The sequence below is a fragment of the Rhea pennata genome, chromosome Z, assembly GCF_028389875.1.
Source record: "Rhea pennata isolate bPtePen1 chromosome Z, bPtePen1.pri, whole genome shotgun sequence".
Taxonomy (NCBI): Eukaryota; Metazoa; Chordata; class Aves; order Rheiformes; family Rheidae; genus Rhea; species Rhea pennata.
Window position 1 is genome coordinate 16,043,041 of NC_084702.1, and position 21,274 is coordinate 16,064,314.

The 21,274-nt window shown below is 38.5% G+C and overlaps 1 protein-coding gene across 1 annotated transcript in view; it reads left to right on the top strand.

Annotated features, from left to right (window-relative positions):
- Positions 1-13,260, top strand: part of LOC134153509 (atrial natriuretic peptide receptor 2-like) — a 32,013-nt gene extending 18,753 nt beyond the window's left edge. The window contains 11 exon segments of the mRNA XM_062599755.1: positions 147-288; positions 2,963-3,033; positions 4,040-4,125; positions 5,081-5,200; positions 6,049-6,142; positions 6,954-7,041; positions 7,800-7,939; positions 9,034-9,186; positions 10,104-10,202; positions 12,457-12,548; positions 13,111-13,260. Of these exon segments, the coding sequence (XP_062455739.1) occupies positions 147-288; positions 2,963-3,033; positions 4,040-4,125; positions 5,081-5,200; positions 6,049-6,142; positions 6,954-7,041; positions 7,800-7,939; positions 9,034-9,186; positions 10,104-10,202; positions 12,457-12,548; positions 13,111-13,260 (1,235 nt within the window).
- The last annotated feature ends 8,014 nt before the right edge of the window (positions 13,261-21,274 follow it).

Here is a 21,274-nt window from a genome sequence, read left to right on the forward strand (position 1 = left end):
AGACAAGATCACCAAGCACATGCTATTTTTAGACTGAGATGCATATTTTAAAAAAGAAAAACAAATTCCATTAAATAAGTTGTGAATGTATGATTTTCAGAGAATTGTATACTGAGTGGCCTGTTTTCCTGCTTCTTCCACAATAGATTATGGTTTGCAATCATATAGAAAAGAAGATTCTTCTGAGGGGTCCAGGACATGCCAGCAGCAGCTAATACAGATTTATATAGCTCCTGAGACCCATTCCTTTTCAGACTTTGAACCCACTTCTATGACAGATGTGTACAGGTAATAAACTTTTCATGTCTCTCCCCTTTAATACTCCTGTCACAAGCCAATTATTAGAAACTCAAAAATAAGCTCAGTATAATTCTATGGTCACACCAGAAACACATTTGGTTATGTTTAAAAATGAATTGATCATGCTGTACAGAATAGTGTAAATACTGTAGAGTCTCCTTTTCCAAAGTAGAGAGCCAAATACAGTATTCATTGACATCATATAAATACAGAGTTGTTCTAAAGATTCATAAGGGATTGCTCTGGACTTGTAGATAAGAAAGAGCTAAAAGATCTGACCTTATTTAATATTCCCCTTTTGTTGTTGTTACCCCTTACAAAAGAAAAGGTTATTTTTGATGATGACAATACCCTAAATTTTAATAGCATCAATATTCCAGGATGTCCTAATATACATCTCATTAATCTTTATATAGTGCCATTACGTTATTTTACTGTACACACATACTGCCTGTATTTCACTTGCAGTGAAAAACTGAGCAAGAGAGAGTAAATGAATGTACTTGTCAATGGCTCTCTTTCCTTCAGAAAGCCTCTATAGGAGATCACTTTACAGTTGCTTGTTTAGCCAGTATCTTTACCCTTGCCAGTAATGGACATCTCCTATCCAAATACATTTCAAATAAATGGGATTACTATCAAATTTGTAGAGAAGAATAATCCAGTGGACATTGAACTTCTTTTTAATTACCAGTATTTCTTGGTTCTCCCACCAACTTTCTGTTTGAAGCAGAAAAATCACCGTATTCTTTGTGCATCATATATCATAACAATGGTATTTCCTGTCTGCTTATTTCCAGAATTTTGTTTCAAGCATGTGGAATAGAAAGTGGAGACTGATATTAGAAGCTCTTTTGTGGCTGTTTTCTCTTTCCTTGCCACTGCCGTGCAGAAGTCTGCTATTTCTGGGTGATTTTGATAGCTAGTGGAAAAAAAAATAATTAGAATTCAAAAAAATGGTTGAAATACTGACAGTGCAGAATCATTGAACACAGGAAGGCACAGGTATTAGCCCTATTTATTAACAAAATTTACCAAAGAACAGCTATTACACCATTTCTTCGAAAGGTCTAAGTTTTACTCTGGATTAGACTGAGCCACAAATAATGCTTACTGCCTTACGTGACTGGATACTTTTGTCAAAAAATTAGTTGCAGAAACAGTAAATGTTGCTCAAATCTTAAGTTTTTACACTTACAATTCACTAAAAATGATACAGTCTGAAGACAAAGTTTTATATTCAGTCACAAGATTTACTAGTGTTGTGCACATTATTCCCTTGCAAAGGAATGTTTTACATATTATTTGTACAACTTCTGGAATCTCATTAGTTGTCAGGCAATCTATCAGGTCAGATTACTCAAACAAGAATTTGAGGTCTCTATAGTGCCTCATCTATAGACAGAAATGTTCCTGTTCAAAAATTGTTTTGAAATAGTTTGATTGAATGCAGTTTGACACTGTGTTGGTATTTTGGGCTTTACCATTTCAACATGGACTTCTCTTTGAAAACACTGTGCTCCAGGTACAAAGAAATATTAGAATTGTCTTTTGCACCATAGTTCATCATTGGCCCACAAACAAAATGCATGCTGTTTCCCAGAGAATATTATTTTGCTTATGCTTGCCTGGTTTACAGTTTGCCCTCTTTCAGGCTGGATATCACTATTTGACTTTGCAGGTAAACTGGGCTCTTGAAACCCTTTCTTGCAAAGTACTGCTCTTAAAATAATGTCAGCAGCTGATTTGTTCATCTCGTAGATGACTACACATTCCAATGGACTTTGAATAGATTTAGCCGATGCCTGCTAGATCTATCTTGCTGTTAATCTCTCTGTCTGCAAAATCTAGGTCTTCTTTTGTTGCACTGCAGATAAATCCTTTCATGTTAATAAACAATAAAAAACAGTGAAAGATGAAATGAGAAACAGAGGAAGAAAAACATTCAGACAGGGAAGAAAAATGAAGAAGAAGAGATGGATCCTGTACATTAAAAACCTCGTCCTTTTAACTGACCTATTCCCTAGAATTTTGCCTTTTAATGCAGCTTGTGCTTCTTGATATGATGGGGTGCTAAACCTTCTCATACATGAGCATAGGATCACTGGCCAGGTAGCAGTGGCCCAGTCTTGAAATCCTCAGCTGTTATCAGTGTAAATGTTATTTTAATATTCCTGAAGATATGGCCCAAATAAAGAATGAATAGAGACTACAGGAGCGGGACTTTTTTGTGCTTTTAGAGGTGAATCACTGTGCTTCTGAAGTTCTTCAGGGAATGTGTTGGTCAGATGGGAAAGCTAAAATGGGAATGAGAACAGCTCCCATTTGAGGTGAAGAGGCTGTTTTCAGCCAGTTTATTCCAGACTGGCTTTTCTTGATTTGTAAGGTTTTGTGAATCTCACTGAATGCCCATATCCACTCTAGCTTTGCTGTCCACCAAACTCAGATGTTTCGTCTCTGAAGCTGATGACTGTGAGAGCAGACATCTGTTAAATGATCAATGAAGATTTATGAAAATACAGAGAAGTAACCAATAGCAGAGAAGTTGTCATCCTCCCATTTGGCATACTGAGCTTTCTGTCATAAAATGAGGAAGAGTGAAAAATCGTTCAAGAAGGAAATTTAATATGCATTCATTAAAGATTTTGTTTTTATTTTGCAGCTATGCCATCATTTTACTAGAAATTGCCACAAGAAGTGACCCTGTGCCAGTAAGTAAAAATGAACTTTGAAGTTCCCATGCTAATTTTGGCTTTGCTTCCAATGAACATGTAAATTGAACACTGAGAAATTTAATCTTCAATCTGTTCTTTAAGGCCACATTTTCATCTTTAAGTGAAAATTTAGTTCCAGTGGAACTTACAATTAGAACTTCTTTATGAACCTGCTACTCTCCCCTCTAGGAGAGTGAATGAGGAAAATAATGGGGCCAAAAAATAACTTTTTGTTAGCTCTGTGAGATCTAAGGTGGGGTGGGAGGATGCCTTAACATCTTTCTTTTGTCCAGTTGTTCCTTTTCCTTCCCTCTCAGCACAGACTTTTTCGATGGAGTCTTGCAGTGGTAAGAATATTGCAGAAGAGCAACCGAACTGTTGTCCATGGGGAAAGTGTCATCTGTGCATGCATCTCATCATCTCATGATCAATTCTAAATAGCCAGCACAAAAAAATGCACCTTGAATGTGTAACCATGATCTATCTGAAATAATTGTAATAATAAAAACTTGAAACGAGCATTGTTCCGCTTCTAACAGTTTGTGATAATGGACTGAAGCAGGCCTTGTGGTTTCCCAAAAGTCACCAAGTATCTTTCGATGTATTCATTCAGTTCAGTTCTTGTTTATCTGGTATAAATACTAAAATTAAAGCCTTGAAACTTAGAGGGCTTTCAGTCAGAGCCACCTAGACTACATTGAGCTGTATCTTTTTATTTATTTATTTATTTATTTATCCGTACTCTGATATGGAATTGCTGATCTGGATACCTCCTAAAAGAAAGGGAAAAATGAAAGCTCCTGTACTAGAAGTAATAGGGAATACACCATGATCATCAAGTAATGATGATCATAGTAATGTACTTTCAACTGTATGAAAAACTTACTGCATGTTTTTTCTAGGATTGCTTGATCTGTTGCGTTCTTTTAATATGATGAGTTTCTTTCCAGATCTGTCTCTGTTCTTCTTTTCTTCCTTTAATATTTTTAATCCCCTTTTTTTCTAGAAAGATGATGTAACTCCAGCTGAATATTCTTGGTGTCCACCTTTGGCAGAATTAATTTCAGGAAAGGCTGAGAATTCTTGCCCATGTCCCACAGATTACATAGAGGTGAGTAAGCTACAATGTTGCAAATAAAAATCTTTACTGAAAAGAATTTAAGGCTGCAAGCATGTGAAAAAAGTTTCAGAGCACTATTCCCAACACCCCAGAAACCAAGAAACATCTCAGACAAAGAACAGTGAAATAGCTTTAATATCCTTAATAAAAAATTAAAAAAAAAAAGTCATTTTGACAAATGGAAAGTTTCAGGTTTTCTCCCAAGTTGTTAGTGCAATAGATAAGTTTTGAATCAGTCATTGATTTTTGTGTATTTACATTTGATTATGAAGTGTTGAGTTACATGCATATTTAATATTAGTAATATATATTTAACTTACAGACAGCAGGCTTTCAAGTGTTGATCTTCATGCCTCATGCAAATTATGAGTTTTATTTGATTCTTAGTCATGCTGAAGGTCTATGTCTTCAGTAGCTCAAACTCAATAATGAAGCAAACTGCTCATCCCTCAATGTTCAATTACTTTGGAAGAAGGTTGTGATGTTTTTGTTTCAATTTAAGATTATTTTATAACAACTGACCATTGCTCATTTTGTCACTAACTAAACATAACAAACTTCCCTTCAGCAGCACTGGATTTCAGTGGGAGGTTGATCTTCATGAATTTTGTGTACAGACAAGGTCTGTGAAAATAGTAACTTGAACAGTGTAACACTGTCTTAAGGCACAGGATAAGAGTCTCAGCAGTGTTTGGCAGAAGGAACATGAGCATCTGTTTCATCTAATCCATGACTCTTGCCGGTAGCACTTGCATGAACTAGCACTTTGCATTCAACATAGATCCATATAACTCTAGACACCTCAGTATAGGCATATCATTTTTCCTCAACTGTAGATAGGGCTTTGCATGCACGGTTAGTACCAAGAACAGTATTAATGAAACACCATCCGTACCTGCAAAGACAAGGGCCTGATTGCTTTTATTACCCTCTTTCCCTGCTGCAGTTAATCAGGAGGTGCAGAAAAAACAACCCATCCCAAAGGCCTACATTTGAACAGGTCAAAAAGATGTTGTACAAGATGAACCCTAATAAAGTTAGCCCTGTTGACATGATGATGACTCTGGTAAGTTTAGATTTTTAGTCCAGTTCAAGTCAGACTGCCCAACTGCAATGGCTTACATCTCTATTGCTCAGGTTTGTTTTTTGATATCATACCCACTGTTTGTTGAGGAAACTAACAGTCTCCTTTACTTCTAATACAGAAGGTGCACCTCAAAGGAAGCTGCAGTTTTGCTTGAGTCCCAGCTTGCCTTCTTATCTCATTTCTGACAGATGTTCATAACTTTCTTAATGTGTTTTGGGCTGAGTACTTTAGGTTTTTTTTCAATCTAATGGTGTTGGGCTTTTTGGGCACTTGCAGGAAATTATATTCCTCCTGCCTAGTGGCCAGGCTGTGGTTTTATGGTGCTGAGGGCATGGAACACATGCGATATTTACTGATGCATTTTGAGCATTACATCTTAAGCCCATTAACAGAGAGAAGAGGCTCCTACCTCTTATAGTACATTGTCTCTCACTGAAAAAGGATGCAAAAATCATGGCCTGGAATGGAATTTTGTGGAGTAACATTGTGATTTTTTTAAAAAAGACTGAGTTTTATAAACCTCTTTGGTGCTGGCAAAGCATTTTAACACACATTTTTACAGCTTGGGATATGCACTGGAATTAACTCATAATGATTACACAGACTTGAAAACTCTGAGCCTGACTTCTGCCAGTGTGAGCAACAATCTCAAATCCAGGACCATGAATTCAACCAAGGAAAAAACTTGTCTTTGGATTTTTGAAAAAAAACTTAGCTAGCTCAAACTTGAACCTTTGCTCATCTGAATATTTTCAAAACAGAATCATTTAAAAGTTTAAAACCTGTCTTTCTCAATAAATGTTTGCACAATTTTTCATGTTATTTAGATGGAGAAATACAGCAAACATCTGGAGATACTAGTTTCTGAGAGAACCCAGGATTTAATGTACGAAAAACAAAAGACTGATCGTCTGTTGCATAGTAAGTTATATAGCAAAAATGCAAGATATTGTCCTGAACAACAACTTAAATTTAGCTGTCTAAAAACAAGCAGAGAAACCTTTTCATTGGTGATTATTTAATAGACAACCTTTAGCAGACCTTTTATTAGCATATTTGCTCCTTGCAAAGTTGAAAACACTTCTAGATACCTTTTTTATTTCCTCTCTAAAAATCAGTGCCCTAATCTCAGAGAGCTATGACTCCGGAACCCACAATACTCTGACTTATTTGGATCTCGCTTGATAGTCCTTCTGTACAGCTATAAATGCTGAGGAATTGATTTTGAACAGAGGTATTTCCTGAAGGCAATGTTTTCTTTTAGAATTCCAGAAAAAAAGAGATGAAGGTGCAGATAGAACTCACAAGAGAGAAAAAGGAAAAGACTGAGAAAATGCAAGATGAGAGAAATAAAGAAGATTAAGAAATACAAAGAAGAGATAGTAAACAAAGCGACACAGGAAGAAAACACTAGGCAATCGACAAAGGGGACAGTAATGTCTCAAGTTACACTATTTGACTTTAACCTTACTCTGACTTGGAATGTGTAGGAACTGGTTTATTTTAACTCGAGAGTATGAGTCATCCGAAAAATCTGGACTTGTTATCCGTGACATTTACTCTGAATTCTCACGTTACTGCAGAGCAGATTTTCATGCTAAAGTGTATTTTCACCTTCAAAATATTTTACATTTGTGAATACTGCTTTTATGCCTTTAAACAAACACATTTTGATTATTGTAGGGTTTTTTTCCTATGCAAAATAGTAATAATGCTCTACTTTCTACAACAGGTATGTTGCCAAAGCAAGTAGCAGATGATCTCAGGCAGGGAAAACATGCACAAGCTCAAAGTTATTTGAGCTCCACCATCTTTTTCAGGTAAATTAAACTGAGAGCTGGGAATAGAACTGACTTATTGAAGAAATTTTTAGGGTCCTTGCTAAGGTGACTCTCCTACCTGAGTATAGAATTTCTATCTAAACTTCAGTTGCCAGCATCAGGTAGAAACATTCAACTCTGCAAAATTTTTAATGTTTTAGAAAATTCTTATATTCTCTAGTGCTTAGCTTAATTAAATGAACAATGAGACTATTGAGGAGCTCTACCTCACAGCAAGACATCACTTTATGCGTGTGTTATAGATAAACACATGTATGTTTCGTAAGATAGAACTAAATAAAGGTCCCAGGGTCCCCCTCTCCATAGGAAACATGTCCATCCTTACAGTTCACATGCCTTTGAATTTGGATGTGACAATGTGTACATGAAAAAGCTTATAAACTACAACCTTTTATTCCTCCTAAACAGGTAGACATAAAGCTCCTTTTTCATTTGTACATAGTGCAAAGTTGAAGACTACCTAGCCTGTAACAGGGTAAAGGATAGCTGTAAAAAACTGTTTACTTGTTTGGTAAGCCTAGTTCTGTTGGTCCTTTTGAATGGAAGGAGTCTAAGTAAATGTTTAAAAAGAAAACTATTCTGCAAGATCTTCAGCCAAAGAAATACTGCAAAAGTTAAGGCTGGGCTAAGCAGCTCTATTGAGAAATTATTATTGTATGCCCAGAATTAGTCTGCCATGCTTAGTGAACAAAGCTAAGATTGTGCATGAACAAGTTCTTTTTGTTGTTTCTTAACAGTGACATTGTTGGCTTCACTGAGCTGTCCAGCAGCAGCACACCTTACCAAGTGGTAGATCTCCTGAACAAGCTTTATACCACTTTTGATGAAATCATAGATAACTATGATGTCTATAAGGTGGAGACAATAGGAGATGCCTGTAAGTTTTTTGAGCTGCAGACAATCAGGTATTATATACAGGTATTTCATCAAGACAGAGATTGCTGGCAACAAGAGCATATGAAAGAAATCTGGAAAGGGAATGACCACTGGGAAGACCAAACAACACAATTAGGAGAATTAGGGATAAGTCCTAACAAAGCCCTAGGAAACTTTTGGTACTGTTTCCTGAATACCCTTCACCGTCTCTACCATTGGTGAATGTTGTGGATGGGACAAATGGGTCGAGGGAACAGCCTTTGCTGTTTTATTTGGTTCCTGTGACTTGCAAGATCTGACTTTAAACCTTGTCAGTTCTTGTCTAATCTCAACTGGCAACTTATACTTCACAGAGATACAACTGAAAAATTTATCTTCTGCTTGAGATCGTAGATGTCATCCTACATCCTATAGTATCTCTGTATTTTTTGAGAAGACTGTAACAGCTGTATTTCCTCTCATGTTCTGCAGGGGCTTGGCCCTATTCTTTCGGGTTTTTAAGAAAATATCACGTTATTTGCCATCTGGGAAATTTCCTGGGAATTGACCCATATTAAAACTGAGTCCCATCCAAAACCTAGCCAAATCCAGCAGGATCTTTGGATGAGACAGTCTGGAAATCCTTTAGATGTTACAGAAGTGAAAAAAACACCCCTTCTTCTATGGAGTGATTGAACTCATACTATAGCATAGGATTCCTGAACTGCACCTTAGGGTTCCCAAAGAGACCCGGCTCTTCTCTTTCACATAATGGCCAGGGCCAGTAGGCATATGAAAGGCTGAGTGGGATTGATTGTTTTTCTTTGTAATATATGGCCAAAGACAAAAAAGTCTGGAAAAGCTGCCTGATCGCTGTGTGTTCTGGAGCGAAGCAGAGGACACAGCCTTTTGGAAAAGCAAGACGATTTTAATCTAACATTTTTCAGAGCAAGGCTAATTATACATATTAACTATTACTCTACACTTTGTTTCTGGTTTTCTCTGCTTAACAGAGAGCATATGAAGGAATAAGGCTTAACAGAAAACATAGGCAGCATTCTATAGCAAAATTATGACTAATGCCAATGGCTAACACAGTTGCATCGTTGTGTTAAGATATGGTAGTGTCGGGGGTACCCAGAGAGAAAGGAATCCTTCAAGCTGGTGAGATCGCAAGCATGGCCTTAGACCTGGTGGCTGTCTGCAAGACTTTTAAGATCCCACAAAAGCCTAACACCCTCCTAAAGATAAGAGCAGGAATTCATTCAGGTATGTTGAGAGAGCTGCTGAAGAATCCATCTCTGGTCTAACAAATGTTTCTGTAGTGGGATTTCCTCCCCATTAAAAGTGAAGTGAATTTCGTGCCATGGAACGGAGTAATTCACAGGGGTCAGCCCAACAGCACACAATATTAGAAACTTGAAATATTGGAAATCCAATATAGAACAATATTGGAAACATTACATGACCCCATCTTCCCCTTTGAGATGTCATGAGAAGGAAGCCATTGCAGAGAGGTACTTCTTAGGATGAAAATAGATCCAAACAGTCTGCTGATACAGGTGTTTTGGCAAACCGGGTATAATCAATCATCTCTATGAGGCACAAATCCCATTTAACTTCAGAGGATGTGAAGGAAAGCCTTTGCTGATGTCTGTGGGAAAGGCCATTCCGCGTCTGCTACCAGTCCTTCTCAGCTGTTCTGTACTCAAAGCAGTGAGCTGCTCCCTGAGTAATTCAGCCCTTTCTCTCAGACCGCCAGCTCCCTGATCCGCGCTGATGTCTAATTGCAAGCCCTCCCTACTAGACAGCCAGATTTGGACATGTGCTGTGCAGTACAGCATCTGCCAGTTGAGTACCAAGAGATCCAAGCTCCAACATTTTAAATTACCTGAGGCTGACATAAAGGAATTAAAACTAATATTTGACAGACCTGTTCAGTGGCTGCCTTCAGCAGGAGCAGGATATTTCCTGTATCTCTTTTTTTACATGACTAATGAGTGTTGTGTAAACAGTTCCTCTTGGGGGCATTCTTATCTCCCCATCCCTCACAATATTTTTTGTGCTGCTTATGCATTGTATTTTGTCAATAAATGAGAAAAAAATGTAGAAAGCAGCTGGGAGGCTATATGGATGACTACGTGAACAAGAAACACAGAATATCTTGGTTATCTTTCCTTTACCAGGTGCAGTTGTAGCAGGAGTTGTGGGGACCAAAATGCCACGATACTGTTTATTTGGAGATACTGTGAACACAGCTTCCAGGATGGAATCCACCAGTGAAGGTAACAAGGACCAAACTGTAGGTGCAGTTTTGACCATCCCTTAAAGAGTTTTGGAAAAATAGTATTCAGAGTTTTGAGTCCTGTCCTGTTTAAACGACTTTAAGTCCTTACCCTTGGAGGGGGTCGATTCCTGGGTCCAATTTGCCTGCTCGTTATCTACCACATGCACATATATTAACTTACTGTTCTCCTATTCTGTGAAGTAATAGGATCCTTTACAACATTTGTAACAGCATCCCCTCATTCCCTAGTCCTCAGAGAGGGGGTTTCATGGCTTTGAAGTTCTCTGCAGAAAAAAGGTCAGGCAACAAGCAGATTTTGGAAAAGAGAAAATGAGAGCTAAGTGTGCACATTCTGTGTGCCTCTTCATTCATGGCACCTAATCGAATTTAGGAGAACCCAGGAAATGGATTCGATAGTTCCTCCATGGGAGCTGTGTCTATCTCCAGCAGGTATAAAAAAGTTAATCTGTCAGTCTGGGAACGAGATTTAACAGGAATCTCTGTAGAGCAAATCCTCACTTTTACTGGAGATATCCTCACTTTTACTTCTCTCCAGGGAACAACAGAGCCCCATGTTATTTAGCAAGATTTATTTTTAATTAGTATGAGCATATGAAGCTCAACTTCCAAAATATTTTGTCTGAGCTACGAGAACTGAAAAGAAAGTGGATGAGGGAGTGAGTCAAAGCCAAACTTCATTAATTAATTGTTTTTGTTCATCACAGTCACAAAATAAATCTGACTAGAGTTATGGTTTAAATTGCAATGATTTTCAAATGAATTTAAGTTTGGCAAAATCCAAGTGATTTTTAGTTGTAATTTCATGATAAAAAGTGATCTTGAACATGTCACTGTGGATGTCACTTGTCACATTCCCCTAAAAACAAGGCAGGAGGGCAACAGAATGGTCCTATATGATGGCTTTTGAAGGCACATCAAGCAGGTTCCACTCCTTCTCACCTTAATGCAGATTTTTCCAAAACAAATGATAGCTTGTGTAGAACATGTACAGCTTTGTTTCCTACTCTCTGTCTCCCAGATAACTTCTTCCCTCTTCCTCCTCTCCCTTTCAGGGTACTTCTGTGATCTCATTTGAAATGTTCAAAATCTGCTTCCATTATCCTTCACATTTCATCTTTTGTTCTGTGTCTCTGCCTCTCTCACAGAGCTTATCATCACTTTAAACTCAAATACAAAGACAGAGCTTCTTATCTTCTAAGCCAAGTCTTTTATTTTCTCCCTCTCTCTTTGACCCTATAATCTGAGGATCCCAAACACTGTTAACATGCTTTCAGCCTTGGAAGATCACTGTGGAATAAGAAATTAATAACATTAATAATAATATAAACTAAAATTTCTTTCAACTGGGATGCAAATAGAAGTCATTTGTTCTAAAGTAGGAAGAAGAGTTAAAACAGCAAATATCTACCAGAAATAATGTTTCAAAGATATGTATTTGGATATGATGAAACATCTATTTAAAATATATTCAATAGAAGCATCACAGCTAGTTCTACTACTATCCTGGATCTTTTTCAAACAGGCAAATATAGTGATTTACTTATTGTCACAAAAAAAAATAATGCCAAAATGGGAAATTTCCAAATTTTGGCAAAATTTGGAAATTTTGTAGGGCTATCCAGGACTCCTGCTATCTGTCTTCCTCCTCCTCTTTCTTCCTTCTTTCATTTGCAAAGAATAAGGCTGCAGGATTTACATAAAAATTCATATGCAGCTAATGGAAAATCACATTGCTAGAAAAAATAGAGGAATTACGATAATATTGTCCCTTCTCCCTTTTTAATTTATAGATTTGGAAGCAGTGCAAGGATGGGAGATTCTTTTGTTTGCTCTTTGCCGAAAAGAGTATGTGTGAAGAAAGCACTGTCTCTCTACTGATCAGGAGAAGAACTATATATGGATTTATTCACTGCTAAGTGAAAGGGGTGCCTGTCACAGACTCCAGCCAGGCAGTTCTAAAGAGCTGAAAAATAATATCAGATGCAGCAAGTGAACATTATTATTTGTTGACAGCTTTGTTTTTGTCCTGAGATGCCCTCGCAAAGAGGTCCAGGATATTGGAGCTTCTGTGTGTGATCACTTCAGATAATAGAGGAATACAGACACGGACAAGAAAAAAAGCAAGATGGAATTCAGTAGTGAGTCCTGAAGTCTTTAGAGTGGAGAAGTAGCAGGGTCTGTTTGAAATGGTTAAATAGGTAAAATCATATGAAAATTGTCTCTCTTTCCAGCTCTTAAAATACAATGCAGTTCAAGTACACACCAGCTGTTGGAGCAGATCGGAGAGTATGTGTTAGTATGCCGTGGGAATTTACAAGTCAAGGTGTGTATGCAACATTTATACTCAGCTTTTCAGAGAGGAGAGTGTGAAAGTACTCTGGAGTGCCCAAATTTTAACCCATTCAGTCCTCCATCTCTCAAAGGCCTTGAATTAGATTAGTTCCCGCTCCTGAAGAGAGGAGGCTCAAGTTTTAAATCAGGACCTGTTCCATGGGCTTGCTCAAAGACAGCCCCAATAATTCAGAGAATGAAGCACTCCAACTTCTAGGAGTACTAGAAGTACTCCTTGGCAAGTCAGCTTGACATAACTGCTTGAAATTAAAAAAAAATCATTAATAAACATCATAAATAATAATAGTTCTATAAGAGAACTGACATACTCTTGGACCCAGCACTACATGGGACTTTGAAGAATTGAGTTTTAATCCACAGCGCTGCTACTAGCACACTGATTTTTAAGGCAAAGTTTTGTGCTTCATTTTCCCTATCTGTAAAATGTCTAATAGGTGCATTAGCCTCCTCCTGTGGCACACCTTGAGATGTAATAAGATTATTGCTCAGAAGTTTGGTAGCACTATAACCTCATGACTCATTTTTTTCCCTAGGGAAAAGGAGACATGGTAACATACTGGCTAGAAGGGAAGAAAACCTCTGCCACCCAGAATGCAGTCCCCAGCACTTCCGTGACTCATCTAGACCCTGGCAGAGCTTCGTTTAGTCTGATACCGGGTGTCCTTCCCAGGGATCCTCTATAAAGTGCTGTTTAGGAGCCACGTAGTGACTTCAGTGTCCACCCCGCTTCCAGTTTGCTAGCTCACCTTGTGGATTTGCACCATCATGACACATTTTCAAAGAGTAAGAAAACAGATAGTGTTTGGCCTTGTGGATGTATTAGCTCAGAATGTTTTCTCTGGATCATTGGTATCTATCTCCCACCAGTGGCAGAAAATATATAAAAAAGCAAAATTCATCTCGGGGCAAAATACATCTCGGGGCCAGCATCACAAGGTATGAGGGCAGAGTTAGCTGCTGATTTGCTTTCCTGGAAAACCCTCTGCAAGCAGCATCTATCAGCTCCAAAACACCTGGCTGGGCATTTCAGCCTGCAAGCTGCTCTCACTAGAAAGAAAGGGACAGTGAAGTGTTGCTACTTACTGGGGAGACAAGCACTGTGGGTGTGGGATTTTGATAGTTTCAAAGGAAAAAAAAAACTAAATGTGTATTGTGTTGTAAAAAAACATTGTGTTATAAAATAAGTCCTGGTGAAAGAGAAGGAGGCAGTACAACCATAGTGGACAGAAGTCCAAAATAAGAATTTGCACTCTCACTTCATTTTGTCTCCACCATCTGGAACATATAATCATTGCAGCTATGTGCCACCACTAGGAAGAAAGCCTGGGGTAGACTCATAGATACAACACTCAATGGTATTTGCCCTCTTAGCGCAGAGATCTGAAAACTGTGACAGAAAAATGAGAAACATCGTATGTTGTTGTTAAACAGAGTAGAGAGCATTATAACCGCTCTTGTGGCTGTACAGCAGTCTTTGGCTGCTCTAGGTCCTTTCTGCAATACTACTTTTGACATTAGCTTATATTATGGACTTGCCTAGAGAAGTGGCTGTGGTGTAGTATTGTTGGATAGCTGTCTGACTATGAAATTAGGGAGCCCTCTCAGTCACTCTGTAATTTAAGGCATGGTTTTTTAAGAAGTCATTCCTAAGCAAATACTTCCTGTGAAAAGAGACCCATCACTGCAAATGGAGCAATCTGTTGATGAGTGGTTCAGTAGCGTTGCTGGCGTTGACTTTCCTTAAAGACAAACCTTATGTATGGTGGACCCTGTTTGCACTTTTTAGGATTTTATTTATGGCAACAAATCACTCTTCAGGGCTAATCTACTTCTGAAGGTTTTAGCTAGTCCTGTTAAACTGATTAGCAAACAATCTAACAGAACCAGATATACAAAATGGGGAAAGAAAGGCACAGCAGGTCCATCGTAACATGATCTGGACTGTATAATGGAAAAGGAGGTGAAAAAGAAGGTCTATATATAACATACTTCCATTTACTGCTCCTTACTCTGTTCCTTTACTTTTCAGAGTCTGACTGATCTGAGGCAAAGTATAACAATATGCATGTAGATGCAATTTTTCTAGTGCAAGTTTGTTCAGCTTAAACAAGCAGTTAACTAGTTGTTCATGTTCCCATATAGTCAGCACGTTTTTAATGCTGAATATACACTATGTGATTGTAATAAGAGATTCACACTGCAGTATAGCTTCTGTGGGAAGTAAACACAGCAATAAAGTTAGATTTTTTGGAGATGTTTAACAGAGAGAGAACTTAAATCCTTCTTAATTACAGAAGTCTTAATCACAGAAAAAAATGGGTGGAAAAAAGAAAAGAAAAGAGAGAGAGAGAGACAGAGAGAAAAAAAACATTCTGGGTAAAACTCTGTCTCAAAACAGCCATTTGAATGAGACCAGAATTACAGCCTGGCACATATACCTGATCTTATCACTTTAGATCACAACATAGAATCCATCTGAATTTTAAGAAGTTAAATTTAAAATTTATTTCACATTTTCTCTAAGCTTTAAAGATTCTGTTCTATACCTTTCAGTGTCATATTAGTGCATGATATAGTACAGCTACCTTTCTGTAATCTTAGCAAGACAAAAATTTTGTTGTTCAGAGCCCAGTGGTAACCTTTACCACAACTATTTCCTTTATACAAATGTTATCTAGATGTTTTGAAACTCTCTTCTGTATTACAGGGCTGCATGGTGTATAGTTTGCCCTTTTTTGGTGATTTAGCATTTGTTTTACCTTTTTTTTTTAGAAAAGGTCATATCATAGGGTCTTTTATCAAACATGAATGTAATAGTATATGATCTGTTATATATTCTGCTGTGGCATTACTGCAATTTTAATGCATCTACTTTATTTTAGGGCTTCTTTTTTGAATTAAAAGCTTTAAAGTGAATGTCTTTGAGTATAAAGTCTTCTAAACATATATGGGTAATGATGAGCATTAGCAAGCTTGTCCAGTTGACAGCTCTCACTCTTTGGGAAGTACATAAATACTCAAACACAATATTAAATAAAATAGGGTAATCAATAGAGATTGTACTACACATTTAATCTACCAAAGATTAATCTAGTTGCAGTATAAATTCTGCAGAATGTGCCTTGCTTTTGCTTCCTAGAGATGACATAACTACAGGGTTCGTTTTTTTTCTGTATTGTTGTGGCCACATATACATGTGTACACGTAAGCACCTATACGTGTGTATTAAACATGTCCAGCTACAAATATACCCATATAGAGAGAGATTAGTGCAAATGAATATAAAGTCACAAAACTGCTGACAATTACAAATCCTTCAGGTCTGGGCTGTGCAAACATCTTCTAAGTTCCTGATCCCGTTGATAGCATACAGAGTGATACTGCACGTCACATTAAGTTACAAGAAAGGTGTCTTTATATCATCTGCAAACCAAAATGCTGGCCCATGTAGCCACCTCCAAATCTATATCCTTGTGTGGAGTTATATTTGTGACTAATGTTACTGCAAATTCATAGAATCACAGAATCACAGAATGGGTAAGGTTGGAAGGGACCTCTGGAGATCATCTAGTCCAACCCCACTGCTCAGCCAGGTCACCTACACCATGGCAGACAGGGTTGCATCCAGGCGGGCCCTGAAGATCTCCACAGAAGGAGACTCCACAACCTCTCTGGGCAACCTGTGCCAGTGCTCCGTCACTCTCACAGGGAAGAAATTCTCCCTCACGCTCAGGCAGAACTTCCTGTGCTTCAGTTTCTGCCCATTGCCTCTTGTCTTGTCACATGGGACAACGGAAAAGAGTTTGTCCCCATCCCCTTGGCACCCTCCCTTCAGGTACTCCTACACATTGATAAGATCCCCCCTCAGGCTTCTCTTCCCCAGGACAAAAAGGCCCAGCTCTTGCAGCCGTTCCTCATAGGGCAGATGCTCCAGCCCTCTGATCATCCTCGTAGCTGCACTCTCTCCAGTAGCTCCATGTCTCTCTTGTGCTGGGGAGCCCACAGCTGGATGCAGTACTTGAGATGAGGCCTCCCCAGGGCTGAGTAGAGGGGCAGGATCACCTCCCTTGACCTACTGGCAACACTTCCTAATGCACCCCAGGAGACCACTGGCTTTCTCGGCCACAAGGGCACATTGCTGGCTCATGGTCAGCTTGTCATCCAGAAGCACTCCCAGGTCCTTCTCTGCAGAGCTGCTCTCCAGAAGGTCAGCCCCCACCTTGTACTGGTGCCTACGGTTATTTTTTCCTAGGTGCAGGACCCTGCACTTGCCCTTGTTGAACCTCAGGAGGTTCCTCTCCACCCAACTCTCCAGCCTGTCCAGCTCTCTCTGTATGGCAGCACAGCCCTCAGGTGTGTCAGCCACTCCTCCCAGCTTGGGTTCATCAGCAGACTTGCTGAGGAGGCACTCTGTCCCCTCATCCAGGTCATTGATGAAGAAGCTGAACAGGATGGGACCCAGTACTGAGCCCTGGGATACACCACTAGCCACAGGCCTCTATCCTACTCAGATCTATCCTATATTCAGATATTATCCTACTAGTAGAACAGTAGACTATCTAGGAAATGTAGCAAGAAAGTTTATTACAGCTGCCCCTCAAGCTGCTGGCTGAAGTCCACCTCACCTTGGCAATGCAGAAAGCTGACCAGTGACTGTCATTTGGTCATGCTGAAGTCTGATAACCAGAGCAGAGCTCATCTGTGCAGCACTTTAAATCCACATAGATTCACAACCCGGAGGTGGACTTAGTGAGCTAGTCTAGCAAGTCTTCTTTTCTAAAAGTGGATATAATATATTATTATATCTGCTGTGTGTTACTCCTTTCTTAGTAATTATACACCTACTAGAAAATGAGAAAACAATTATAATGAAAGACCCAATGAACTGAAGGTCTTTATGGCTGCCTTCAGTTCTTCAGTTGCCTTCAATTCCTCAGTCAGCACCCTTTCAGTGACTACTGTCATGAAAAACAATGCAATGCATACTAATATTTTATTCATGAAATGGTAATTTTATAGAGAGATTGTGTGTTGTGATTATTGTAGCTCCATCTACATACAGATGAGGATGCAGGAAGGTACATTGAATAAATTGCATAACAAAGCAACAACCGAGTTATTAAAGTCTTGAATATAATTGATAAACTTTCACTATATTGTTAGAGCCTGAATGTTAAAGAGCAGTTTGAATAACCACAACATTTTACAAATCCCAACAAGTGAAAAAATAGGTTAATGTTTATTCCAGGTATAAAACTTTCTGGATTTTATTTCTACCTGAGCAGTGGGAAAAGACTTTCAGTTTTGCCACTGAAAAGTTATCCCTAGACTGCATTAGCTTGTTACAGATATGTGCATAGGGTCTCTAGTTAACGTGTTTTTTGTGTAGACAGAAAAATTGCCTGCTTTTCCCCATAACAGTGAAGTCAAACCAGAAAAGGGAATTTGTTTGAAGAAAATTGAAATTAAATCTGATGTTCTTTCCCTACAGTACATATTATGAATGTGCAGTCATAGGATGCGTGGTTTCTTGAAGAGTCATATTTGAAGAGATTGATAGGAAAATGCCTAGGATGTAGAGCATCCACCTCACTCTGACCCCTAGTAGCTATTAATATATATCCCTTGCCTCTGAACTGACCTCCTTAGTTGGAGTCTTTGGTTTTTTTAAATGTGTCTTTCTAGGCCTGTCCTTTCATAATTGCTAATGGTCATTACTGCAATTCATAGTAAAATATAATGATGTGTTATTCGAGGTTTTAATGAGATATGAAAACAGATTGGCATTCCTGGATCTTTTTATTGGCTGGGTTGATTTGGTTTGGGTTGGGTTGTTGTTGTTGTTTTTTAAATGAGATTTTTTACCTTTGTGTTCTGTGATTATAACAATTTAAAATAAAAATAACATATCAAATGTTGGAATAGGGTCAGATATTGAGAGAAAACTTAGCCCTCATATCCTCTGAATATTATGCATATGCAGTGCATAGATCAGCAAGCAACCTGCTACACATCGAATTCTTTCTGTAACTCTTGCATTCTGCCTCCAGACGGAAAGAAACTGTGTCCCTACTGGGAGACCCTGCTCACTGTAAGCTACCAGAAGGAAACTACATACTACTGAGGAATACACTGAATATACTGCCTTTGTGACCAGACTACCGCACAATTCATCTAACAGAGAAATGAAATACTGTCTCCAAAGCCTTTCCGGGCTCCTTTCCTTTCTCAAATGGTTATAATACCCCCTTTTCTCTTTTCAGCTCATTAGGATGAGGTACAGAAACTAAGGGTTTGGGAAACTGATGAACACAAAGTAGTCTGGAAAATCTGAGTTTGCCATCAGTTAACGAAGACAGGATTTCACTGTGGTTATAATGGCATGGTTTGGGGACATTTAGATTCTCCGAATCCTGTTGGAGGACTGTGCTCTAGAAGACACAGCAGAGTTCTTCTGGTAAAGATACCTAAGGAAGAACCTTCCTAAAGGAAACAAAGAACTTTAGAGCTTCAAGATTGCAACTGTAGAAAGTAGAAAATTTGGGTTTGAATCCGTGCTTTCCAAAAATATTGAGGTGCCTGTTTCTGCTAGGTAGAGGTGTTAAGAGGTTATTGGAGCAGATCTCAAATGGTTATGTTGTACATTTTGTGACCTGTTCATTTGTACATTTTGTGACCTGTTCTTGAAAGTAGATGTCTAGTGTATATTCTTCTATGCGTGATGTAGTGTTTTTAAGTCAAAAAGTTAAGCATAAATGTCTCCGAATGCATCTGACAATACTTCTAAATAGAAAGTAATGTATGATTTAAAAAACACAATGTTTGTCCCTCCTTAACTTGTAAAGAGAATATGGGGTCTGACACTCCTCCTTTGAGATGAATAAAACCGGTAAACTAAGGGTAGTCTTTACTGATAACTGTTCTGTCTCCAAGCACCATGAGCGAAACCTCGATTTGGTCTGCGTATTGTCTCTAAATGCAAGAGATAGAAAGGCATGCAGTACCAGCAAGCAACGAACAACTGCAGTCGTCCCAGCTGAGGGTCCATGCTCAGAGGGCAGATTAAAGCTGGGCTCAGTGCCAGCTGCCTAGCAGCTAATGCCCATGTCGTGTTAAGAATGTGTCAGGAAAATAACTCTTCTTATTGGGAGAAACTCCTATGTGTTTTAATACTATTGATATTAGAAACTCACACAGAAATTTTTCAGGACTAGGAAAGTCTTTCCTGTTAGAACTGCGTTTTCTAGCAATATGGCATTACTGGCAATATGTTGAGTTTTAAGTTTCTGAATGCAGATTGTCCTCTGTACATAAATAGATCAGTCCCTATATGCTCTTGAAAACCAGTCTGGAAGTGACTTTGAGTCCTGATAATAACCCATCTCTAGCCCATCTGTACAGCACAGCAATGCAAAGAAAATAGTAATTACACAACAATACAAAATCTAAGGCTTTTGATGCACTGTTTAGTTGGATGTTTTAACGTAGCAGCTGAAATTGGATCGATGATGCATGATCAAATTACATAATCCTGATAAAGTGTAGGTCCTTGCTCTGTGAGCAGTCTTGTAAGTATTAGCAGAATTGCTGTACGTGAGGTCATAATCAGTGGTAGATAATCACAGTATGACACAAAATCACAAAATAGTCACTGGGACATGGACAGGGAGAGGTGGATGAGATGGGATGGGGAGGAAAATCTGTATGTGAAAAAGCATCATATATCTGCAGAACTCAGATTAAAAATACAAAACTGGTCTGCATGGACACAACCCAAGCACACACCTCCCTCTCATTTAGTTCTAGCCAAAAAGGACCAGCTAAGGTTTAGCACTTCAGGAGTACAAACCGCACACTCTGGTTTTGGTTTCTTATCTGCTTTCTGAACAATGCAATCACCCCTCAGCAGAGGTGAGAAAACTAATGATGGATTAGGTCTGATTAAAGTTCCCAATTTCATATTAAAGGTTTTTTAATGACCAGTCTGTATGACTATAGAAATTCTGTTTATGACAATAAATATTTAAGCAAAACAACACAATATTCCCCTGAATATATTTGACATATGTAACTTCTAAATTGTTTCTAAAAAAGAAACTCCACTGTAGCACTATGACAAATGCTACTCTAAAAGTAAGTTTAACTTAGAAATCTTTAAATGCTGTTATTATACTGCCTTTCTTCACATACTAGAACATGCCCTGCCACCCATCCTGTGTGACCAAGCAATGTGTGTGTCTATTGACTTCAACGGGACCAGACTTTAGTTCCTCAGGCAGAGCTCTAATACAAGGAGGACAGTGAGGAGAGAAGTGGAATTTTAACCTAGAGATGTTACAAAGGCAGCAAGAGCAGAAAGACACTCTCATCTCTAGTTCATGGAATCAGACCTAAAGCTGTGGTACTCTGAAGTCAAATTCAGATCCAGGACAAGCAGAAGCTGCCATATGAAAAGCAGCATAATTATTCATGTTTGTTACAAGATCAGCACTGGTCCTACAAGTTCTAGTGACAGTAAGAAGAGACCATATGAGCTGAACGAAAATACAGCTTCAGTTATTCTCTAGTCTGGACCTGGGTATCTGCATAAAAAGCTTGAGGCACTGCTGCTGTCATGGTGCCTTTGACTAAGTAAGCAGTGGATTTTCACTGGAAAATCTACAGCGTATATAAAAAGCTTATTCTGTTAAAAAAGAA